The sequence below is a fragment of the Corvus kubaryi genome, unplaced genomic scaffold, assembly GCF_017639235.1.
Source record: "Corvus kubaryi isolate FWS band 111438036 unplaced genomic scaffold, C.kubaryi_AGA036_p1.0 66, whole genome shotgun sequence".
Taxonomy (NCBI): domain Eukaryota; kingdom Metazoa; phylum Chordata; class Aves; order Passeriformes; family Corvidae; genus Corvus; species Corvus kubaryi.
The window spans coordinates 10,205,619-10,232,023 of NW_024582054.1; the positions used below are offsets into that span (position 1 = coordinate 10,205,619).

The 26,405-nt window shown below is 35.3% G+C and overlaps 1 protein-coding gene across 4 annotated transcripts in view; it reads left to right on the forward strand.

The window, feature by feature from the left end:
• Positions 1 to 22,571, forward strand: part of ARHGAP5 (Rho GTPase activating protein 5) — a 47,803-nt gene extending 25,232 nt beyond the window's left edge. For 3 of the 4 annotated variants that reach the window (XM_042048433.1, XM_042048434.1, XM_042048432.1), the window contains 4 exons: positions 11,469 to 11,546; positions 12,533 to 12,664; positions 14,265 to 14,370; positions 18,769 to 22,571. In XM_042048433.1, the coding sequence (XP_041904367.1) occupies positions 11,469 to 11,546; positions 12,533 to 12,664; positions 14,265 to 14,370; positions 18,769 to 19,099 (647 nt within the window). In that variant the 3' untranslated portion in view covers positions 19,100 to 22,571. The remainder of the gene's footprint in view (positions 1 to 11,468; positions 11,547 to 12,532; positions 12,665 to 14,264; positions 14,371 to 18,768) is intronic. The other variant, XM_042048435.1, reaches the window with a different exon arrangement.
• The last annotated feature ends 3,834 nt before the right edge of the window (positions 22,572 to 26,405 follow it).

Here is a 26,405-nt window from a genome sequence, read left to right on the forward strand (position 1 = left end):
ATTTATTTTCTAAACACTGTGTAATTCTCCATGAAAAATGTTAATCTATCTAAGATGTAATTTCACAGTATGGTTTTCTCTCTCTCCTTTTTCCCTGGCTTCCTGGTTGTGTGTTTGTCCCTGCTTTCAGCCTATTTACTGTGTGACCATGAGGCAAGTAGGATGATTTTGCTGGTCCAACAGAAGACTACAGTTAGGAGTGGGGATTTGTTTTGAGGTTTGGGAATGACCTGTGGTTGGGTTTTGTTTGGGGTTTTGGGGGGATTTTTTTTGGTTTGTTTGTTTTTGTGAGCACTGTTTTTCAGTTAGTGTGTAGATCCTGCTTGCTCTGAAGTTTTATAAATGCTATATTGCTGTATTTAAAGTAGATGACAGTGTGACAACTGAAACATGCAGGACCATCTTTTGATGTGTCTGCAATTGGATGTTGTTTAGTGTAAAGTAAAACAGCATCTTTTTTCTAATTTGCTTAGATCTCTAATACAATTTTGGCTGTAAGATGACAGTAGCAGTTTTAGCAAGAGTAAAGCTGAAAGGTTTTTTTTCTTATAATAAAATTCAGTTTTACTGCCATCTGTAAGAACAGTGTTTCCAAAAGAATTACCACAGCTGGTAAGCCTAATAGCTGTTTTTAAAGACTTACATACTGCATTATTGCAATAAAAAAATTAGGTGACCTAAACCTCAGGCACTTTAGAGTCAGAGATACTTGTATAGGTCTGTCTTTAGCCTTTACTTTCTATGGATTAAAGGTAAGAGCTGTATTTTCTTCCCTCTTGCTTTTTGCTTTTTTTTTTTCACCCAGTTAAAAATGGGAAAGGAGGAAGAAGGGCAAGGAGTAGTAGAGTAGCATAGGCAGTTTAACATATATATATATGTTGTGTTTGCTGTTTTCTGTAGCAAAAAAAAAACCCAACCCAAAACAAACCAGCATAAATTATGGGTGAGTCACTGTTGGAATTGGTGTTCTTTAAAAGTGGGTACATACAGCTACTATGTGTAGCTATATGAAACAGGTATTAACAGGTATTGAAGACCAATTTCAAGAGTTTGTAGAATCTAGCAATAACTTAATCTGAGCATGTTTCACTTTTTAAGAATACTTTCAAACAACAAAATTACAAATCCAGTTCTAAGAATTTTATTTGCTTAAAAATATTGTTGTCTTTGTGGTAAACTTTCTAAAAAAAGGTATTTCTCCTGAAGAATTTTCACCAGCTTGTGGGGTGAGAGAGAGAACTATAAGAGTGTGGAAACATTATTTGTTGTCTTTTTTTTTTCTTCATGATTGTCAAACCGTGCGACCAGCTGAAAGATTCAGGACATCTTTTCTGGTGGTCTGTCTTGGGAAAATGTTTGGTTTAGCTGCTGTGTGTTCAAAATGTAGGGTCTCCTCAAAAATGGTGACTCAGAAGGCACAACTTCACTGTTAGGTGCGTATATGTTAGTTCATCCTGGGATGCTGCTATACAGGTGGAGAATTTTAATTCTGGCCATAAATGTAAGCTGGACAAACATCGTGCCATCTGCATACTTAGTGACTGTGAAGACAGTAGTTGTCTTGCTAGTTTTGTTTAAGCACTTAGAACAAAACCTCTACTTTTGATCTGTATTACAATTTTCTTTCTCTTACTCTGGATTCTGTGTAAGTAGTTTTGGTGTTGTTTTCAGCTTCCATAGTTGGCTGTGGGAGTTTTATTTTTGGTATGTATTATTTTTATACTGAATTAATATGCTGTAGGCATTTGAGGTTCAAGCAGGGTTCTGATAGAATGTATTTGTTACCTTTGAGAGAGGAGAATGTTCACTTGCATTGCCTTCAAATCCTGTACTGAGATAGATTCACATCATTGACTTTGTGACTGTGAGAAAATTCCACAAATACAGTTTTGAAGATTTATCAGTCTGCACAAGACAAGTCAGGACCTACTGTCTCCAGGCTGGAGTTCAGAATGGTACCGTTCCTTTATGATAAAGCTGCTTGGCCCTGGGGAGTTATTCAGTACTCCTCTGTCTATTAGCAAGTCAGCCTGCTGTCAATTTGAACTGCACTGAATTACCAGTGTTTATTATCATGGTCTTTTTAATCAAGAAGTGCAGTCTTTTCCAGTTTGGCTAATCTGTATCTTTCTCTTACAGAGGATATAATTGTTTAGCATTTCCTTTTCAGGTACTTTCATGGAGTTCAGCTTCTTCCTATGTAATTTGGATTGTGGCTGAATTTGTGAAGCTGTGATTAATCTCTGTTTGAAGGGCTTATCTTAATTTTTAATGTTCCCTCTTTCTGTCTCATGAAATTATGCAAGGCAATGCTTTGTACCGAGACTAAATTTTGGCCGAGGCTAGAAAGTACACAGTGTGAAAAAGTTTTCTGTATTTCAGATGCCTAGATGAGACAATAGCACCTTAAAGTGTCTTTGAAGATTCTTGCTCCACCATAAACCTTAAAGAATCGAGCACATGCAGAAAATACTATCAGATTTTTGTTTTACCATAATATTCTGGAATAGCCTCACAAAAAAAAAGTGTTTGTCAGTAGAAGAGGGACAGTTTGGAAAAACTAAAGTAAATTCAGGAACTTAAAAGTTCTAGCCTTTTGTAAATAAACAGATTTTTTTCTTCTGAAGAAGCCGTATTGTTCCTGTCAATGTAAAGGGTGATCTGGTAAAGATCAGGGATCCTAAGTCTGTGCCTGCAGGTGAAGGTTATTGTCCCTGTGTTCCTCTTTAGTGTGTTTCAACAAAAAGCTTTCTTCTAAATTGGTTTAGCTTTATGGAGCCGACCAGTTAGTTTTTGAAATATAATACAGAGTTTGAATCCCCTTGTAATCTTCTGATAGTACTGGAAGCAGAAACTGGGGGGCAAAGTGGTTAATACCTGAGTAGATCTAAAGCTGGTAAGCTGTAAATATATGTCAGAACCTCCATTTCAGAGCAGTCTGCACTGTCACTGGTACTGGGGGTATGAAGCAGCAATGGCACATAATACTTGGTCTTGTTGGAATCTATTGATTTAAAAAAAAAAATAGCACAATATCATGTGTGAACATCTTAAATTTTATACCACTGGCACTTCTGGATAAGAAGGAAGGAAAAATTTGCTAAGTATTGTAAACAAACTTTGCTTCTGTGTTTCTGCATTGTCCATGATTACAGGAAAACCTTTTTTCTATCCAAGCCTTTAATTTTTGAATTCATTGTAATTATAGCAGGATGAGTAATATTTTGTTTGGTTGTCAGAGCTCTTTCTTGGTTCACTGAAGATGATCAAAAGATTTTTTTTTTTCAGGTAAGTGACTTGCCAATGGTGAATTACGAAGTTTTCCACTAAACATCTTGGTATAAATGTATAATGTTTTCAGGAAAACTGATTTTTTTGTAAAGATCCTGTGATCTTATCTGTAACCTTTTACAGACTATATGAACACTTTTCTGTCACTAGTGACATGTATGATATTTGTATGCTTTTACCTCTGTCACAACCTTTGCAAATCAGTTTGTAACTTGCCTATGAGGGCAGCTATTTCAATTGACTCTTTGTCATTGGTAGCCATTTTTGATTATGGGCTTCCAAAAGAGTATTTTGATGATACAGTTGTTCTGGTCTGTTTTTTGCTTTCTCCTGATGGACTCAAGAGAACTTAATTTTGTTGCATCATTTGAAATGAACTTCCAAAGTGTATTAGTTTTCTGCAAACTAGGTTTATGAAAATGTATTTAGCAGGGAAACTAGAGTTTTAATTTTTAAGAAAATTGTAGTGGCTGTTTTTGTGTAGAAGTAATGGTGCTATGCTAAGACATACTAGAAAAAAGATTACCTGCTCTTTAAAAAAAAAAAAAGTCCAATGTAGACCATTACCTTTTTTAGGGCAATTCATTTTTTTGAAATATAGGCAGCAGAATTGAGATACTTTTTGAAACTAAACTGTTTAGCTGTATGAATTGCATGAATTCTGTGTTTCTCTAATAATTATCATGGAGAGAATAAGGTAGATATTCTGATACGCTGATAATTTTTTTTGAGAGAGAGGAACAGATTTCTGAAGGCTAATTCAATGTCTTCAACAAAATGTTAATATGGTTTGAATTTTGTATTGCAGTGTAATGGAAAAATATTTACTGAATGTTCGATTGTAAGTGTAAAGAGTGTACATGTTTATGCCAACTTTGTAGCTTGAGTGTTTTGTTAGTAACATTTTTATGCTGTTATACACACCCTGAATTTAGTGATGAACTATTCCATGTACTGTTTGTGTACTGTTCAGCACCTACTGTTGTTGATTTTTAACTTTTTCCCAAACTTAAAATAATTCAGGCAAGATGACTTATGCTAACTGATACTATTAGCGTATGAGGGGTTTTCTAATATTTCAGTATTTTTTTGGGTTTACTTTTTGTATTTGTTCAGGCATTGGTGGAAAGTTTGGTATAGATCACATTTCATTCTGTTTACCAAGGAAGGAGACAGCAAATTAACATTACAAATACTAGCAGTTTTGCCATTTAGTACATATAGCTCTTGAAGATATTCAACTTTAATATCAGTATTTTAAAGTTTTTTTCTCTGAGCTTTCGAATGTTTTAAATTTTTTTGTAGAATATTGCTATCCATGTACTTCATTGAGCAGATTATAAATTTTAAATTCCGTACTTCATAGAAAACTGATAATATTAATAGATTGTTAATTGTACATGAAATAATTTAGCAAAGAGAGGCTTACTAGAATAATTTGTGGTTTAATAATTTAGTTACTCAATTAATATGAGACAAGGAATGGAATAAAGACGGAAGAAGGAATTTGACAGAGTTAAATGTCAATATCTCACATGGTTCCTATGGAGAGCTATAAGAGAAATTAAAAATTGTGTACTTGGTATATGTACAATAATTACTGCTTTTGATATTGAGACCATTTTTGTAATGCTGCTAAATTCAGTTTTGGAGGTAATTCAAGTAAAAAAATATTGCCTTCTGTGATTCCTTCAAACCTAGGTTACACCAAGGTCTTTTATGCTGTATCTGCAGTGAGGCCAGATTTTTACACTGACAGTATAGATAAGGCAAAGTTTGTCTCCAGAGAATGAGATTTGATAGAAATAGGTGAGAAAATGAATCAGCAGTGCTGCTTGTGGTAAAAATGTCAGGTAAATCATTGAAATATATTCCTAGTGGCTGGAAAATCCGGAAATCCAAGGTTGTTTACCTTACCTTTTATTCAAGGGGCTTGGGAGAGCTAGAGGGTTTTAGGAGCTTGGTGTTTTGGACAGAGAGAACAGAACCGGACATCCCCCTGGCCTGGTGTATGAGAGCTGGCATTCTCAGCGTAATTTCATAAGAAATAGTATAATAGCCAGAAAGATTCTCTCCTGCTGTATGCTTCTGCCACTTTTTACTTCGGGTACTTGTCAGATGTCTCTGAATCAGTGGCGTTCGCTGTTTTGAAAAGCTGTATCAGCAAAAATGATTAAAGTCCTGCTGTGTAGTATTACAGCTGGTAAGTTAAGGGTCAAATATGTGCCAAAACAAGTGCAAGGCAGGGAGCAGGAGCAAGGGAAGGACAGAAACAGTGATTGATGAGGCAGGGAGTTAGACCATCTTTTTCAGTCGTATTGTTCAGTTAAGTTGACCCAACTGCCCATGAAGCTTTATGTTTAGCAAAAAACGCACATGGGCCATGCCTCTGCTACTTTTGTTTCTGGATAGGTACAGTAACAATAGATTTAAATAGTTATACAACACATTTTGTACCCTCATCAAGTTGGCGAGTGATTCTAGAGTGGGTGGTGTGGTTAATGTATTTAAGACCAGGGCTTCTGCTCAAGGGAACATATCCCAGCTGGAGGAATGGGATAGTAGGAACCTGAAGGAATTCATTGAGGACAAATGCCTTCAACTAGAATTGCAAGGACTAAACACCTGCAATAGTACACGCTGAGGACTTGACTGGCGCCGTATCAGTGCTAATGAAAAGAATCTTGCAGTCATGGTGGATAATAGGCTGATCATGCCTTCTGTATTGGACTGTCCCAGTAGAAGGGCAGGCACTACAGAGCAGAAGTGGTTACTAAGCTTTGCTCTGCACTTGTTGGACATCATCTGAAATACTGAAAGAAAGGCGTTGACAAACTTGAGTCTGGCAAAAAGAGGTCAGGGGCTGGAGTTCCTAATATGTTGGTTTATTCAGGTTGGAGAGAGAGGCTGAGGAGGCCCCCAGAAGCGGCTTCCCATACCTATGAGGAGGTTACTGACAAGGTGCAGCCAGGCGAAAGAACTGAAGAACAGTGTCACTAATATAGGAGGTTCTGATTAAAAAGAAAGGCAGTACTTTTGCTCTGAAGGTTATTAAAGCACTGGTTCAGGTTAACCAGAGAGGTTGTGGGGTATCTTGGAGACATTCAAGGGAAGTTTAGACAAGCATCCGAATCTAAATTCTATGTTGACTGTTGTTTGAGCAAGAGGTTGCACTAGATGATCTCCTGAGAATTCCTTCTGTGATCACTTCAAAACTGGCATAGAATTGGTTTCAGTAGTTAGGAGACTGTACACCGGTTTGTGTTTTGTAACTTTGAAATTAATCAACAGGGAGGAAACAAACTCAAGAGGGTAAAACAGGCATCAGTCATTTTTCCTAATGGAAGACTGACTACCAAACAGGGGAGGAGCAGATGCATTAAGTTAGTAGTGTAGAGAAATAGTAGTAGTAGAGAGAATCACTGAAAACTGTAAACAAATATGTTTTGAAATACTCATAAAACACATGTTGTGCACTTGGGTTGTATGGCTAATGAGTTATCTCTTCAAAGGAAACATCATGGGAGTTATAAAAAGAATTCCTAAACAATGCAGGTAGGACCAAGATGCCAGGGTATGTACGATAGTTATGCTGCTCCACTTACTCCATCTGCATTCTCCAGACCCAAAGTGACTAAACAGCTGTACTATATGCCTGGAAAACTACAATGCTTCAGTTGTCACCCATTTTTAATGAAGCAAAGAATGCACCTACCTTTTCCTAGGCATGTTTGTAATGTCATATTAATTGTAGTCTCTTGTTCTTTTTTTCAAAATGAACAGGCCATAAAATATGGGCTTGAGGGGCACTTCATAAATGATTGAGGCCTTGTTTAATAATCAGTTAGTGTAAATTGTAGAAATGTTAATTCAACTTTGGAGAGCTTCCTATTATAAGAGTCTTTCTAAAAGTACTGCTTACTTCCTTACACTGCTTATTGTTTATTGAACATTTCAATATGCTATAAATTATTTTATTTCAAGAAGCAGTTAGAAACTTATTTGTGGTTCTGGTTTTCAGTGTGTGAATTGAATATCATATGTCTTTAAATGTCAGTGTTGAAAAGGACACATTAAGTGTGTTTTATGTAAGTAAAGTTAGTGCTAGATTCTTACTTAGAGTTTGACTTTTTTGCTTGGTAATTACATGCATTCTAGGTGTACATAGAAATTAATGTTTTGGATCAGTAAATTGGTGGTTCCTTTAGTCTTGTGTTGTAGCATAGGGGTTGAAAAGAGGTACAGCAGATCCATGGAATCAATCCATGGAATAAAATTAGAGAAATATATAGATCACCAAATTTATAAAGATAAGTGTGGGAATGATAGTCTTAGCTATTGTAGTGAAGAAGGAGTCCTTAAAGTACCATTGGCCACTGTAGAGGAAGGAATTGAACTGGGGAGAGACAGGCTTGCTGTGATTGTGGCATGTATTCAGAAACACAGACAGAACATAGCAGAATCTGGCTGTGGATGTTCTTAGCAGACACTCCATGACTTTCCAGCAGTCTAAATGTTAGTATAGCTGTTGTCACTTTGGAAAAGGCTTTGGAAATCATCACAGACAGCTCTCTGAAAACTTAAACTCTCCGTACTTGCTATCAAGCAAGCAAAAACCAAAAAAAATGGAGTGTTATGGAGGAAGAAAAATCATGCTATTACATAATGCCATGTATACGTACAATTTGGATACTGGTTGCAATTTGGTTCAGCCTTTCTCAGAATAGAAAAGAATTGGAAAAGATAATACATATGGCAGTAAAAGTAATTCTTGGATAAAGATGAACTGAATGGATTAGCTTAGAACATTTCTGAGGAAGAGAAATTACATAAATTTAAAAAACGTGCTGGGAAAATGTAGAGAAGTTAGTACTTCTTGTTAAGAATAAAAACTATGCAAACTTCAAATACTGAGCATAAACTCAGTGTGCTTTCATAATGTACATTCTGGAATGACAAAGCTGCGTTCACCATGATGTAAAGACCACAAGACTAGAAGGGGTTTGGGTGAATTAGTGATGGATAAATCCCCAGGTGGCTATTACAACGCCTTATGCAAAAGCCTGTGTAAGCCACCATCTGCAGGAAGCTGACAGGATGTACCACAGAAAGATTGCTGGTAGGTTTTGGTTTTTTTCCTCTCCTGTCCTTTCTACGTCTCTCCTCAAGCACCTACTACTTAGTGTAGTATATGGGATGGAAAGTAGATATTGTACCAGGTTGACTTCGGTCTTCTCTTGTGCTGTAGTTAATTCATTCTATGGAGGAACCAAGAATTGTGAAAATATATTGAAGCCTAAGAATGGAAGTGTCCTACAAACTGATTATGCATATAGGTGCAGGTCCACCTTGCTCATTTTCTCTGAAATGCTTTGAACCCCATGTGGCGAAATTCCAGTTAGATGGGATGGAGCCCTGGTCACAACTGGCAGCACAAAAGAAGTTTATTAGGCTCTAGAAAACTTTGAGAAAAGAGTAGTCTAGGCAAAGGGGATATGATTGTTAAATATATATAGGTTATTGTGATGTGAAGTAAGGAGAATCTAAGTTTTTAAACCTAGTGGTGTTGTAAAGCTAGCAGGACAGAGAAGCAAATAAATCATATGATTCTGATGTATAATATTACAGTAGCAGTTGTGTTCAGTAAGGATATATTGAAAATTACGACTGGACCAGAATGCAAGCAGGGTAAGAACATAGAAAAAAATTCTGAAAAACCAAGAGGCTTGCAGATGAAGGAACCGAATTTTTAAAAGGGTGCCAGAAAAAAGAGATGTTGAGTGCTCTCTGTCTCTCCCTCTTTTATTATAGATATACATTATAGATATACAAGAAGTTTAAAAGCTAAAACTTGTGAACTAGAGTGTCTGGTACTTGCTGAAGGTCCTGATGTAAGAAGTGTTGGAGAGACCTGGTTGCATGATAGAAAGCAACAGAGAATTGGAGCAGTACTTAAAGAATACTTTCAGACTTCTAGCTGTGTGTATACTCACAAACAGCTTAAACTTAGAAAAAGTGTAATGGCAATTGACCAACTGTTTCATGAAGTGTGACTTTCTAGAATATACACAAGCAAGAAAAAGTTTTTCCTTGAGGAAGAAGACAAATTTAGTTAGCTTAATCCAGAATTGCAGCACTTCACTATTTTTGGAAGATGCCTAAATTCAGTAGGCATCTCTGTGTTTAACCTGAAAATTTTCTGAAGTACTATAAGTTGTTTTTCTATGTTTCTTAGAGCTGTAGCCCAGATACCACACTAGAGCATTTATGTCCAGAGCCAGTTGAAGTATTCAGGGTCTATACACTAAACAGTGGCTGGGTCAGAAACTGCTATTTGCAGCACATTCAGGTTTTTTTTTTTTTGCAGAAAGAAATTGAATTGTAATTGGATAAGACAAAGAATATCCTGGGGCTGTAGGGTCTCCAATTGAGAATTCTCCCATACTAGACAAAGAGAATCTTGATCATAGCTTGTTCTTATCTACCAGTGGTCTTTTGTGTTTATTTACAGCTTCTGGAAGAAGAATGCAAAGTGTTTCTGGCTTTGATCACATATAGCACATTTGGGGCATTCTTTTGAAGGCAGGTTTGAAAACCCTTTCAGATAGATTGAGTCATTGAAACCACTTTTTGCCCTGTGCCACCAGATTATACCTTCTGGTGGTGTTCAAGGATATCAGTGAACAAGGCTCAGGTTTTTTGAAAGGACTGTTCTGGTGTCTGGCTACAATAGGAGAACTCCTGGCTATGAAATTGGAAAGCTAAAAGGTAGACATGAAAGTTTATTGAAGAATTGCTTACTAAAATAGCCTTGATGCAGCCGGTAAAGAGACACATGAGTTGTCGAGGCATTAAGAAGGAAATGAGTTAGAAGAGTCATATGAAATCATTAAAAATTTCCCAGCTGTATGAACCAGTCAAGTGCTTCTTGTACTTTGAACATTGTAATAGGGTTCTTAATTGTTGTTGGTAACTTAAAAGGAACACTTGGTGGATTGTGGTGTGTCAGAGCAGTTAAGTATTGATCTGATGATCTAAAATGCATTCAGTTTTTGACCTGTGATGGCAAAAGGCCAAGAGATTCCATAAAGCTGTGAAACCTGTGAATTTTTTAATAAAACTATGTAGTGTTATGGAGATCTAGCATACAGAGAATTTTGCACCCATACAGGTAACTTGCAGAGTTATGGACCTATAAGTTGTTTAAATTCCCTAATAGTTTCTAAATTAGAAAAATACCTCGGGTAATGGTGTGAATATCAGGATGGACTCTTTCATTCAGTGAGTAGCTGTGGGCAAAAAAGATAACGATATGATAGGAAGCATAATCACTGGAGTGGAGTGTGCAAGTGTGTGTGTGCATAATTAAGGTGTACTGTTCAATGTTTACCATGAAAGGCTGATGGAATTATGATGACTCTGTAATGTGTGGTAAAACAAAGTAATAATGAGAAGCTTGGGGAACCTCTGCTTCCTAAGTCCTTTCCTCTTTTTCCCTTTTCCCCCACCCCTTAAAGAAAGACTTGTAAGTGATGTGGTAATTTACCTTAGATAAGAAGTGAGGGGAAATGGATTCAAAGTTTATAAAATATAAATGTTAAAAGGGAAAGAATGTTGGAAGATTAAGTTCTTATCATATACAGGAGTGTGTTACACCATGAAATTAAAAGATCAGGATTCAGTTACAAAGGCTTAATTTTTATTTATTTATTTTTTTTTCTCCCTGCAGAGTATTTTTAGTGTGTTGTTGCTTACCACAGTAAGTTGTTAAGCCTAAACTGTGAAGACAGTTTTTAAAACCATAAATGTTGTGGGTACCACAGAATTTAGGTTTTTGATTATTATTTAAAAAACTGTATAAATAACAACTGTCTAATAGAGATCAGTGAGAGAATAATTTTGGGTACATTATTGAACAAATATCTGCCATCAGAGTTTTGTTATCCTACAATGTCATTTCCTCTGATTCATATTAAATGGAATAATGGACTCTAGACAACTGACATTTTGTGTTTTGGTAGTCCTATATCCCTGTAACGGTTAATGTGTTAACTTTTTAGGCACTCAAGAATTGTATTCCTACTTTTGGTTTCTGAATTAGTAGTTATAACTGGTTCTGCTTTGCTCTATAGTATATAAACTTGCTTTTAATTATTTATTTTTCTTCCTCTTCTAAGGATTGTGTGCTGAAGGCCTGTACCGTGTTAGTGGGAATAAAACAGATCAAGACAACATTCAAAAACAGTTTGATCAAGGTAATCAGAGATTTTATTATTTAAAGCCAAAACAGAACATGAATTCTCCATGGATTTATCACAGTGCAATATAAAAGGATTGCACTTTCAAATCAACTTCCATAGCACTGAGTACTTAATGCTCTGGTGGGTTGTATTGGTATAGTCCAGGTTATTACCAGTGAAACTCCAAGGATGGGAAGGGAATCTTGTTGCAGCTGGATTAAGTGCTATTAAAATATTATCTAAGTGGTATTTGAAGGTTTTAAAGAGTTTAAGTGCAGTCGTAGCTGCTCCTTGTGTTAGCAGTTCATCAGTCCTAAGGCATTAAGGCATTCACTTCTGCTTCTTATGCCCCAAAGATAGTAATTCTTGATATTTACTGGAGTGAAAGGTCTCTTGAATAATACACATTAACAATTAAGTCTGGATAATTTCTAACACAGCCTTTGTCACTGTAGAATATAGTGAAATGTGATTGGTGGATTAGGCTGTTCACTTTGGTGTATTTGTTTTTTAAAATGATAACTCTTATTAAAAATTCTTGGATGTTAATAATGAAGTTGAGCCTGTGAAAAATAGTAAAATATCTCCTAGATGTTAAAGAAAATAAATGTACTATTTCTTAATGCCTTGCTTTGCTGTTTAGCAGCATTTGGGAAATAGAATTTATAACTCCTTACTGGGCAAAATTGATTAATCGGAAGCCAGTTAAATGACAAATACAGAATCATTCAAGTCTTCATTGAGAATTAGACAACTTTATTTTTCTGATCTTCTACTGTTTTGTAATACTGTCAGAGTTTGTCATATTTGATTCCTTGTTGGTCGGTGTGATAGCAACTTATCAATATATTTGCCTTTTCATGCCTTATTTAATAACCATTTGGCAAAATTTTAGTTTTCAGTGTTTTGAATAAATTCTTGTTTTCATAAAGTATTATAAGGAATGATAACAGTAGGTTTTACTTACACTGCTATTTAATTTTTCAAATTTTGTTTTGCAGATCATAATATCAGTCTAGAATCAATGGGAGTAACAGTGAATGCCGTGGCTGGGGCTCTTAAAGCTTTTTTTGCAGATCTGCCAGATCCATTAGTTCCTTACTCTTTGCATCAAGAGTTGTTAGAAACATCAAGTAAGTACTAAACAGCCTTTTCTTTATTTGTGTTATTTCCATTGCCCTTATTGCTATTTTTACTTCATTGTAAGTTGAAAGGACTATCTGCACTGAATATTTTTTAAATTGCTTAGATATGTGCATTTTTTAATATTCTTTAAACTTAGAAGAACTATATGATGAGATGAATGTAATACATTTTTTCTTCAGAATGAATTTGGCTTATTTCTCCTTTTCCTAGAAAATTTAATTGGGAGAAATCTACTTTTTTCTGTTTTTTGTTAAGTGATGAAAATGATGAAAGCTCTTGGAGCGGCTTTGCAGTTCTTAACAGGAAAAACCTCTTGAATTCATGAAGTCCTACATTCAAAGTAGGCTTTAAAAATCAGACACATCTATGGGATATTATGGTAATTCTCTAATTCTCTTAGATTTTTTTCAAATTCTTTTTTGAGCTCTTATAAAAGATGCTTAGTTTTGTTTGCCTTGCAAACATTTTTCAGACATTTCATAGTATTCCTATCTTTGAAGTTAATGTCTTGTGTTGGCAGCAGGCTGTTCCACAACATGACCACCACACTTTTTACAGAATACAACTGTGACATACAGTATTCCAAAGTATTTTTTGTTCAAAACATGGAAACACTAGTATAAGCCTAAGGCTGGGGCCTGGGCTTGAGTCATATATAGCCCATTAGAAATTTTGTATTTTTTGATGATATCTGTAGATACCTGTTTCTGGTGTTTTTACTGTACGTTTCAGGCATATTGCTTGTTTAATGTAATTACCTTAGTTTTATTTTTTCTTAAAAGTATAGCAGTTAAATTCCAGTCAAAGCATAAAGTAGCTTAGAATATAAGTGGAATTACTGTTTTAAAATCCCATTAATACTGCTTTAAATTTATATTTGGGATATACTGGACCGTATTTAACATTTTTTCTATGACATTAGGATAGATCAAATTTCTTTTTAGCAATGCGACCTTGTATTCCTTTTTATGATATGAATCATCATTGATGAGAAGTGTATTCTGCAGAATGTATGGATCCACAGCATTAGTTGCTGGGTTTTTAAAAATAAAATTGTTACTTTATTTCATATTCCTTTCCTACATGTTGGTTATTTCCTGTTTGAAACATGAATAATGTCCTTTGGTCCTGTGAAAAATCTCTGCTCTTCTTTAAACAGTATATTTAAAATAGCTGCACTAGCCCTATTAGTAATTATTTTCTTATTTGAGTAACTGTGAAGTTTAAGATACTCTAAGCTCATGTGAATGTCTTTCTGTCATAATGTTTTGCAAGCAGAGGGAACTCTTAACAAGAAATGACCCTGTCACATTGTTATTCTACAGGCCAGCAGTAAGCTAGTCAAGTTCAGTTACTTGCTGAACACATAAATAATTCTGCTTAAATTCAGAAAAATATTTTTGTGCTTAGTTAAACTTTATCATAAAAAAGTTACTCTGTGGAAATAGGAATTTTATTAAATATTTTCTCACTTGATATTTCTCTGTGGGTATCTTATCTGTACTGTTATACTAGGGAAAACACTCAGCAACACTTTATTCAGTATGTCTTTCTAGATGTGTCAGAAAATGTCACTTATTTCTATAGAAATCATGGATAAGACAGAACGGCTACACGAGTTAAAAGAAATTGTGAAGAAATTCCACCCAGTGAACTATGATGTCTTCAGATACATAATAACACATCTAAACAGGTTTAGTATTTTTCAATTTCATTTAAGTTGTAATAATTGCAAAAAAGATTGTGTTTTTAACAATGAAATATCTACTAGAATTGAAAGTGTGGAAAAATAAATTAGGAGTTACAGTTGATTATTAAAGCCTTGTAGATTTGTTTCTCACATTTTACCGATATATTTATCTGGCATCATTGCTACTATAAAGCTATAAGAATGATTGCTCTACATAAAAAAAGCTTGAAAGAATAACTGCACCTAATAATAACAACGTACCTAATTACAACTATTACAGACACCCCCACCCCCCCCCCCCAGGAAATAATAGCCATTAAAATTACAGACTAATCTAGCTTTTAAGGAATTTGAGTCATTTGGCCTCTTCCCCCTGTCCCCCTCCTGCCAAAATATCAAAATCTAAAATACAGAGCCCAAACCTTGTGCTGTATAGTAAAATGTAGAACAAATCTGTAAGTAACAGTAACTTGGTTACATTTGCTTCTTAAATTTTGCCTCTTGCATAAAAATTTAGTGTTTTTATCTTTAAAAGTTATTTCCATATTTACTAAAATAGTATTTATTAATGGATGTATATCACATCATAATCTGAGCCTTTACATATACAATATTGTCATAAAAAAAGAGAGAAAAAGACTAGCTTACTTGTGCTTCTTATGAAATTATTCTCTGGAATCCACAGAATGAGATAAACAGTGTTGTTGTTGAGGTTCAGGGAGAGATTGATCTTTGGAGATTGTTTTGTTCAACACCATTGCTTTGACAGAGTCAATTACAACAGATTGCCCAGGATGGTGTCCAGTTTGGTTTTCAGTATCTCCGGGAAGTGAGACTCCAATTTCTCAGAACAACTTGTTCAGTGCTCAGTCACCCTCACAGTAAAGAAGTGTTTTCATATGCTAAGAGAATTTCCTGTGGATATTTGTGCCTGCTGCCTTTTGTCCTATGCTGAATACCACTCCAAAGAGTCTCAATTCATCATCTTTACATCCTCCTATCAGATACTTAAAACCAATGATAAGACTTTCCCTGGCCTTATCCTGGCTAAGCAGTATTAACATTCTTGGCTTTTCCTCATTTGAGGAATCTTGGATCTCTTAGTGATCTTCTTTGTCCCTTCATTGGGCTCACTCCAGTAGTATGTTTATATGTCTGTTGTGCTGGAGAGTCCAGAGCTGGATCCCAGACTCCAGATACGGCCTTTGCAGTGCTGAGCGGAGGGGAAAGATCACCTCCCTAGATCTGCTGGCAGCACTCCTAATGCAGCCTTGGGTGCTGTTGGCCTTCTTTGCCACAGGGTCACCTGGCTGACTCATGCTCAGTTTGTTGTCCATCAGGACTTTTTCCTCTCTCTCTCTGCGCTGTTACTTTTCAGCCAGGCAGTTTTGTGTATACACGCATATGTAAGCTTTTCATGACATATAATTGTTCTGGACTACTCTCTGTGTGTTTGTGTTTCTGCAGGTATTTGTCATGATCTAACTGTGCTTGTATTATGGAGGTCGAAATAAGAACCTTTAACTTCCCTACTTAGTCAACAGGGAGAGTGTGGGTAGTCTGTTGCAGTTTGGAAGGAGTCCTTTTTCATGGAATGTGTAAGATTTTAGAATTTAGGTGCCTACTTTTACACTTCTCTCCATCACATATACAACTTGCTTAACGTTTATAAAGTCATCCATTTTCCTTTTCAGGGAAATGGATCAATTTTTCCATTGTAGTCTTGTCCAATACAAATTCAGCCCTAAATTATATTAAACCATATCAATGAACAAATACCCTTATTAGAGAACTTCATGATGTGCTTGCAAGTATCTAAAGTAAAACTAAATGTGTCAGACTTGACTTGGTTATTAGTTACCTGAAATGTTCTGTTAATTCTTAATCAACCTGATAAAAATTTTTGTGGAAGAATGGCAGTCTTGGAATTGTCAAAAGTCTTCATCTGGTCACCTATTTGCGTAGCACAGCTGAATGTACAATGTCAAGTACCTGGATTGCTGCAAGTAAAAGCGCTAAACATAATTTTAAAAATCCCTGAATAGGTTCTAATGCATGCATATCTACAAACAAATGAAACATATTAATCATGGAATTCACTGGAGAACATAAGTGATGTATGCTGGCCTTTACTTTCTGGTCTGGTCCACTCTATTAATTGGTGATTTACATTACAGGTTGCTAGTAACAACATGATCTTTTCTTAAAGAAAGGCTGTCATTTTTTGTCTCATTTGCAGTGTCAGGTAGTTGCATTCCATTCAGCAAGAAATCTGCTTCAATGTAAGCAATTGCATATATAGAAAGAGGTGGATACAGCTGTGTACAGGATCTTAAAGGCTACTTGCAGCTAAACTCTTGACAGTCTGTATTTATTTTTAAGAGATTAATTTGTGGTAAATTACTGCTGGTATATAATTAAAATGGAAATGTTGTTTGCCAGATGAATTGCTCATTTAATGAGGTAAAGCAGTCTTCTACATGATGAAAGAGCTCTCATCACAAGCTAATGTTTTAGATGCTTTGTTTTTACATCCTATGTCATTACACTAAAATGTGTGCTATTGTTGTATAGTTAGTAATGGTTGATTGATAATATTTTGGTGTGTCCACAAGCACAAGACCTGGTTATTGAAAGAAAAAAATGTAAGTATTGTCCACATCGTATGAGACCAGTAAGCATAAGAATTCAGTAAATGGCAACAGTGAGATGAATTTTTCATTAGTGTTATAAGCACCTCTCTGAGCATTTCAGGTAATTGTGGTTGATTAACTGTAAGCAGAAGCGAGCTTTTAAAACAGGATAGTATTGGATTGAAATTGGCTTTTTTGATACTGGTTGTGTTTTATGCACGTTTTTTGGTGACAAGATCCTTTATACATAAGGACTAATATGGCATAATATACTTCTGAAGTCTGGGAAAGCACCAGTGTACAGCTTTTGACGTCTGATCAGAGTGGGTTTACAGTCTGAATTTCCTGAGACTTGGCAGTGGAGGAAGTGGGCAAGATCAGGAGAGATACTCGTCATTTTTCATTTTGAGTGAACATAGAAGGTAAATGAGCATTTGCTGAGCACTTAGAAGAGGATTCTGAAGTAGTTTGGGAAAGTTTGGTAGGAGTTAGCATAGAGGTTTGGTAGGGTTTTGCTTACTCTTAGAAAGTACAAAGGTAAAGTTGAAGCACAGGAGGGTATACAGTTGATTGTTGATTTTGTTTAATCTGATAGTGAGCTGTTGTTGGGGATGAGGTGCAATGCCTTTCTGTTTATTCTGACCTCTAGCCATAGGTTCCCATTGCTTCATTTATTGGGTGTAATGATTGTGGAGATACAGCATGTTAATAATAATGCTAAGCAAAATGTAGCTTACATTTATTCTTTTATCTGTAAATTAATTTAAAATGTAATTTTTTAGCAAAGAGATTATGAATGTTACTGCCATTCAGAAATAGTATCCAAATGTCCTTTCGACCAAACTTACTCAAAACAGATTGAGAGGCAGTATTTGTATACCTTCACACTATTTTTTATGCTTTATAGTTACCAGGATACATGCATTGTAAATGAGTGGAAATATTTTCTTATAGTGTTAATTCTAGTGTTTACTATGACTTTCACAGCTTTTGAATCTATGGGCTACAGCCAGCTGTCAGAATTTCTTGTGGGCTGCTCTTGTTAATCATCAAAATTGTAACTGACAAATTTCTGAAGTTTTATTTTCTATTTCTACAGGACAATTGTAGGTCTATTGCCTTTGTGATGTGTACTGTAATACAGAAAATGCATGTTGCCAGCTGAATGCGTATCTTAGGTGTTTTTCAGATGTATTAACACATGCTTTTTAATGTATCTCTCAGTAATTACTTCTTGATAAAATTGTGATGTTGGTTTAGAATGCAGAATATTTTAGAAAACAAAATATCCAGGCTCTTTGTAGCCTATTACTCTGAAAAGCATTTTGTTTTTTCTGAGGAGGCATTTACTTGTAGGTGATAAATTTGGTAACAGGATGGTTTGTTATTCTTTGGATGTTTGTTTTTGGTTTTTTTTTGTAATACTATTGCAATAATGAATTCAGATAAGTGAATAACTTGTTTCAGTTTGTTTATTATTGTCAGTTCAAAATGCTGGTGGAATGTTGAATTTCTTTCTTGATTAAAAGCTTAATCAGATTTATATTAGTTAACTATCCAAATCTGGAAACAGCATGGTTTCTGAATTTTCTTCTGCATAATTGCATAAAGTATTCCAGCACAATTGTTTTAATGGATTGCTGGAGGAAAGGAGCAAAAATCTTGAGATTGTTTAGTAATGATGCCTACAGTTAGAGCGTGATGAGAATATTTCTAGTCGATTGCATACTGGTTTTAATTCACGCTGTGTGTATCATTCTCATTTCAGGGTTAGTCAGCAATATAAGACCAACTTTATGACTGCTGATAACTTATCGATTTGTTTCTGGCCTACTTTGATGAGACCTGATTTTGAAAACAGAGAGTTTCTTTCTACCACCAAAATCCACCAGTCGGTTATAGAGACCTTCATTCAACAATGTCAGTTTTTCTTTTACAACGGGGAGATTGTAGAAGCACCTAACCCAGTGGCTTGTCAGCCACCGCCTTCCAACCCAGTGCAGATGGTGGAACCCATGGTACCCCTGCAGCTGCCACCCCCGCTGCAGCCTCAGCTGATACAGTCGCAGTTACCAGCAGACCCTCTCGGTATTATATAGACAGAAGATGATTGCAGGCAGCCTGGCGCTGGACAGTAGAGACAAGCTATAGACGTGCATGTTTCAGGATACAGTAATGTACTTCATATTTATGAGAAATAATTCCCATCCAGCTGATTGGACATCTTTTTGTTATATCCCGTACTGTGCTCCTCATTTGTACACGCTGCAGATAAAAACTATGTGATAAGCATGACTGGAGAGGTTTAATTTTTAAAAGCAAAAAATAGCTATAAAGTACAAAGCTGCTGCTGCATGATACCTTATTGCAATCACTATATCATTCCTGTGACGGTTTGTCACAATATATTGTGAATAAAATTTTTCTATAGAAATGAAATGATTAAAAAAAATTACATTTATGAAACATTCAGTGCTTACAGCCTGCTTTATGGCTGGTTTTTGTTATTTAACATGCTATTTTTGGCAATTTGCTTCACATTCAAGCATTCTGCGTAAACAACTAAAGCCCAGCTATAGTTCATTTTGTAATCTCCTGGCTACTTATGTGACTTTATGCTTAGGGTGGTTTATGGAAGAATGCAAAATGCACTGTTGAGAATTTTACGATCCTTCACCATCCATCTTTACTTATAAGTAAACCTGTGGACAGTTTAAGGGTGGGTGAACTTGCTTATTATTTCTTACAGCACAATACCAAGGACATGCTTGTTGTAAAAGTGAGTTTCAAATATTGTACAAAAATTTTGATGTTGCCTACTTATTTCTTTATGTTCCATTACTGAACTAAACATTTTGTAAAACTGTTAATTCTGTAAACAGCTGCATGTTTAAAAGATCATTGACGGTCTTGTAAACTTAATCTAATATATTTTAGATATTTTAATTTTTCCCACTTGGGAATACATGTAGTGTTTAGAAAATAGTTCATGACATTTTCGTATAAGGTTATATAACTTTTCATACATAAACATGACTTTTGTTGTAGTAAAATTCTCTAAACCAAACAATGTTTTAATCTAGGACTTCAATTAATCTATTCTTTAAATCTATTTTTATGTGACCCTCTAAAGATATACAAAAATGCATTGCTAATACATAGCAATAAATACTTTGGGTACTGACAATTAACCTCTTTGGAGTGTGTATATATAAAATCACATAAACTTGTATTCATATTTTTTTCCTGTGGTATGTTGTACTAAAATTTCAAATGACTCTTTTTTTCACCATATTTTTAAATTATCTTTTTTTTTCATTTATTTTACTTTTATATTGGTACCAATTTTGCTGTAAAAGAATGCTGCTTAATTTAAACAAATCTTTTGGTTAAATATTTTGATAGTGGTAAAAAAATTAGAAGGTTACAAATTGTAGCAAAGGGGAGACCATAGATAAACACTACCTGTGAGACTTTTCACAGCAGCTTTTTTTCTTTCATGCTCAAAATGTACCTTTTTAGGTCTGCAAAGAAGAAAGTTTATTTCTCATTCAGCTGCTAGAATGTTTTGTGTAGTTTTAAACAAAAAAGCTTTATGATGGTCACTGTTGTAATCTTCACTTATAACAAGATTTAAGATCGTCTTGTATGTATTATAGTAAATAGATGATTTTGAGAATTAAGGCTTTTATTAAGAGATTGATTTGCTCCATTTCCCCAAAATAAAAATTGCCTTTCCCACTTATGTCCTAGGTATTGTACTTCTAATGACTTGGATTATCATTCTAGATTACTAAAATACCATAAACCTGGCTGCTGTTTGAAGTACATGTATATTATAAATTATCTTGATATTGTGTTATATTCTTGCAAGTAATTATCTTTTTTAAGAAAACATAAAAAAGAAAAGTCAACCCTATTCCTATTGCAAAGCACACAGGAGCTAATAGTCCAATAAAGTCTGTCCTGTAAATTGTAGCATTTCTAACTTGTTCTACTTTACCTGTTGTCTATATAGCTTTTATTTATAGTTTTCAGTCTAATCTTGGCATGTTTAGCAAAGAAAATGAAACTTCAAGAGTTTTTATAAACTATTTCTAGGTTGCTAAAGAATTTATTTTTCTACTGTATATGGCATAGACAAAGCATCATCTGTACAGGAAACAAGTGTATTTCTAATAGAAGTAAGCTTAAAAATAAATGCCAGTCATATCCATATTTAAAAATTCCATCTATAAAGTATCTCCAATCTTCGTAATGTGAATTACATTTTAAACTTTCTATAAATTGCAAGTTTTTTGCCATAATACTTAACTAATCTTTGAATACTAATTTTTAGAATACTTTACATTCCATTTTCATGATGAACTTTCATGCTGAACTTTTGATCAGCAGTGTTTGCAGTATCATTTCTTCGTGTATGATGTTATGGCTAAATCACCATTATTTTTAAGAATCTTTACACTGACATTCAGCCAAATATGGAAGTGTTATTACATTTACTGGATAAACATAGAGAAATAAGAAAGCGTGGCATGCGGCACCTGGTTGTCGCATGGAAGAGTCCCTGCATACTGTTTGCATTATGGAAGTGTTGTATGCAGGAATGTGGATATGTGTGTATGTGTAATAGATACACTTTGAGGTTTTTTATCTGTTTGTGTGTTTATGCAGACATGCATGCACATACACCCACACAGTAAAGTTTTTAAAATATACTAGGAAATTAAACTGTGGTTATTAAAGATTTATAATAGAGCTTTATCTAATATTATTTTTATTAGTGCTATAAAATGAGGAAGCATGTCAGTTTATCCAAATTCCTCATACTTTGGCTCATGTAGTCCCTTCTAGTTTTAATGAAAATCCAAACAATAATAACTATATTTTTTAATGTGAGCATTTTTACCGTAATATCTATCTTGATGAATATACAAATGTATATTACTTGATCGAGCCATCTCAGTGACACTTTATGGAGTAGTTTCTTTTTTATGTTATAATGATATAGACATACTGCAGTGTATTGTCTTTCACTGTTTCAGCAATTCTAAAATCCCAGACCTGAGTTACAAAAGTGCCATTTTAAGTAATGCTTAACAGGTTATTTCAAAATTCCTTACCCTTCATGATCTTGTGGAATTTAAACTCATATAGTGTAAATAGATTGCAGATGTCAACTTAAGTGAAAAGAAACTTTGTTGTTGTTGTATGTTTTCTCCTTTATTTGAATCCTGGTTGCTAGGAATTTATAGGTATGTCTCTTTTTAGTTGCTGGAGTTTAGCTTCCCATATTTATGATAAACATAGAAAAACTATCAATTGGAAATTTAAAAAATGAGCCATAGTTTATGTGCTTCTTTCATTTTTTTTTTCAGTAATTGTGATGCTGTTTGTCAATTGCAAAAATTGCACACATTTAAAAAAAAATTCAAGTCAAAATTTTGTTCTTTGTTTATAATGTAATCTTTTATTGCTACATCAGGAGAATACTGCAGTGAATTAAATATCAGTGAAGCTTATTCTGTATAAAAGATGCAACGAATAAAATAATAAGATGCTTACTGTGTATAATGTTCAGTTTAGTTGCCTACTAAATTTTTAAAGGCAGAAGCACCCCATCTTTCACAGACACAGAAATGAAATTTAGCAGTAAATCTTGCTAAAGTGAGTGCAGTGTGTGTTTTAAGTTTTTCTTGGGTGGGAGGCTTTCTCTCATGGGTCTCTTAAATTTATTTTTCCTGTGGAATTTTAAAACCTGAAGTAACAGCGGTGGGCTTTTAAGGTCAGCTTTAAGTCATCAGAGTTGTACATTACTGGTGATAATTCTGCTAATGATATGGGATAAATGCAGCTTTGATAGTAGTACTGGTTTTAGTTCTCATGTTTGCAGTGTCTGTGCTTGCTTTGTTTCTTCAGAACATCTTGAGTATATGGCTGCTGCAGAAGTAACTGCACAACCTTCCTGACACTCTTCAAATCTGAACACTGTTCAGGTTTTATTATACTTATTATATATATACATATCTATATATATTTTTATATATATCATAACACATTCAGATACTGGAGCACTTTAATCTCAAATAGGATTCATCTTGCACACTGAGTAAATTACGTGTAAATCTCAGTTATTTGGATTGCTGTATCAAAACACAGCTCTACTGAATCTGACTGAAGTATAATGTGCTGTTCAGACTCAAGTTTCTGAGAGTAGCTAACCCAGAAAACCAAAGTGTAACATCAGTGTTCACTTGTGTCAAATTCAGTTCTTCACCTAATTCATAGTTTCCATGGAATCAGAAAGAGATGAAGTTAATCTGTCATCATAGCTAGTGAACTGAACACTTCCTGCCTTTCCTTACTGATAATTTCTTTCCCAAGTGTGTAGCTGGTGCATCTTATGGCTGTTTCCCATGTGTTTCTCATCTTCCTTATGGAATACAATGCATGTGTATTTAGAGCTGGCACTTTTGTTGCTGAACTGAGTGTTATTGATGCCCAGCTGACCTCATAGTGCTTTTATATTGCAGAACAGGGTTTAGTATAATTGATTAGTAATAATTTGACCATTACTGATTTTTATTTGGTGTGATTTAGAAAATAGAGAAAATTAAATAGTTTCACTGAAGGCCTGCAGTGCAGCACCTGGGGTTTTTTTTTGTTTTACAATGTGATACTAACAAAGACTGTTGTTTCTTAGAAGCTGTTTGATTTGAGAAAGGATGGAAAGGAAATCTTGTGGTGAGTCTAGCAAATGACTGCATGTCAGTGCTTCAGGGTTAGATGCACTGACTTGCAGAGTACCTCTGGCTGCTTATGTGACTGACCAATTTCTGCAGTGTAGCCGTAGCTTGTATTGCCCCCAAAATTATGGTATCACAATCTATCTGTTCTTGTAGCTCTTTCTGCTTCACAACTCAAGAAGTGAGGTGGCTGTTCTCGTCAATTCCTGCAGTTCTCAGCTTTGTCACTGATGAGAATTGTCAGGGGCCCCTAAATTGCTTTTGCAGTGTTTTACTGAAGTAGGAAACGTATGGAGTGGTTAGTTTTGAGTTAACTGACACTGAGTGCAATCAGTTGATGAAGCAAATAGAAAAAACCCAAGTTGCACTGTTATAAAGTGCAGGTGTCACGGTCTCCCCTTGAAGACTCCACTCAGTACTTGACAGTGTAACCTGAGTTTCTGTAGTGACAGCCCTTGGTCATACTGATGCTGTGCCAGTTGGGAATGAAGAAGAGATCAAGAAACCTCAAAAAAAAAATTTGAACTTTGAACAGCTGTCTCTGAAAATATTTAGATGAAATTATTAAAAATAGAGTGTAGCAAATAAAATAAATATCAGGAATGAAATGTCCATGGTTGATTATTGAAATATCTATGTATGTACATATACTTTTTTTAGCTTAGTAAAGAAGTGGATGTTGATGCAGGGGTTTTAGTATAGTAAAGGGGGCCAGCCTGCTACAGGTAAATATTGCTTACAACTCACACGTTAAATTTTGAAAAATGAATGTCAACAGTTACACCTAATTTTGATACTGTGTTGGTGAATTGTCTAGCTCTAATGGTTTAATTTTGTTACCATATTATCTTGTGGTCACACAAGCCTGGTTTTATGTTCTTGATGTAACTCTTACGAGTTGGAAAGTTTATTTTCACAGATAACTGCTTTCTTTACTCTTCTTTTTGACTTAAAGCCAAAACTTAAAATTTATAACATGATCATACTACTTGTCTCCTATAAAACAGACCAGGTCCCACATAAGGTTTATAAAAGTCTGACGATACTCTTTTGTCCCCTTTTGTCTGCACTTTTATGTGTGTACTCATTTGCAGTTTTGGGGATGGACTTGTCCATGTCTGGAGATTTCTGATCACTAGCAGGTATATATTGGGGTGATCCCTTTCCATATCCTAACCTGCTTTTTATAAAAAAGTGCTGGAAAGACCAGCTAGGAAACCATTAAAAATGGTGAAGGATAAATACGAGCTCTTAGTACATCGATGAGATGAAGATGCTCATCTCAACTGGGCTTCCTTTCTTTGCTAGAAATTTGTGTGTAGGGTGGTTTTAAGCCTTCCACTGATAGTGTAAGAGGGAGGAGGAGATTGAAAAACTCTTCCCTCTATACCCTTGTCTCTGACCTCAAGGGTCAGTGTTATTCTTACAGAGTTTGGGGCATAAAGTTGCCTATGTCCAGCGTGGAGTTTTGGCCCCACAGAGTTGTGGATTAGCATGTGGCCTTCAACTGAATTTGGCACACCAAAGCAGTGGGGACATATATATGAGCCTTAAATTGTTCATCAGCATTCCTTCTCCTGAAGTGTGCTGGCCTGAGAGTTTTGTTGGTTTTTACTTTAAAATAGTTTCGAGTGGTATTACCACCACAATCTGCAGGTCCAGGTGATTTTTAGAGGATACAAAGATTCTCTGACCTGAAATACTTCTGAGGAAGTAGAAATCAAGCTCCATTCTCCTTGGGATTGTGCACAGCACTATCAAGTGTTACTTTGTTTCCTCTCTTCAAAGAAAACCATTTCTAAGAAAAATCAGAGGACTGAACTGTTATCTGTCAGAGGTGTGTTTTTGTAGCATGATAGTGACACCATGAGGTAAATGCCCAGGTCATTCAATGAAGGTATTGAAGCAGTCTATGAAGATGTAAATCCTGCTGGAATCATTTGGAAGACTGTGGCAGAGTGAATTGCAGAAGAAATTCTCAGTCATGGCTGTAGTTCGAGACTTAATACTTTGTTTTGTTTGTTTTCTTTTTTGTTCTTCAGGAGGGGGATAAACTGGCGTGCATGTAATGTGATTGTCAAAGCTGAGCTCTAACCCCAATGGGAAATGAGCAAAAAATTTGACACCAAGTACACTAAAAGGCAACGCAGACATCTATGTCCTGTTGTAGTATTCAGAGTACTGGGAGGAACTGGATGCTTCTGTTTTTCTCCAAGGCTATGCGCTTTTCATAAACTGAAGGGAAGGGTCCCGTAGCTCCCTTTGGATTTTGACTACTGCCCCATATCCATTATTTTACTTAAAACATTTGCTGTAATAAATGTGGTTTTTAGGTACTGATCTGTAAATGGATTGAGTCTGATTTCCTGAAACGCTATTCTTTCCCTTCCTTCATTCTTCTTTATTTACTTTCTCTCCCTATACACACCCTGACCCTCCCCAAAATGGCAGAGCTACTCAGCTAGAGTTTTGTCAATATGAAGAAAGGATTCTCCTGCAGGCTGCTGGGCTTTCTCATTTGAGAGTACTTGGCTTTAGATCTCAGCTCTCTTCCTTTGCGCTATAAGAATTTGTTTCTTAACTTCTGAGCTTGCTACAAACCCTGTTTTTTCTCCTCCCTAAAGTTGGTGAGGATGAGTTGGCCAAAACGAATGTCTAC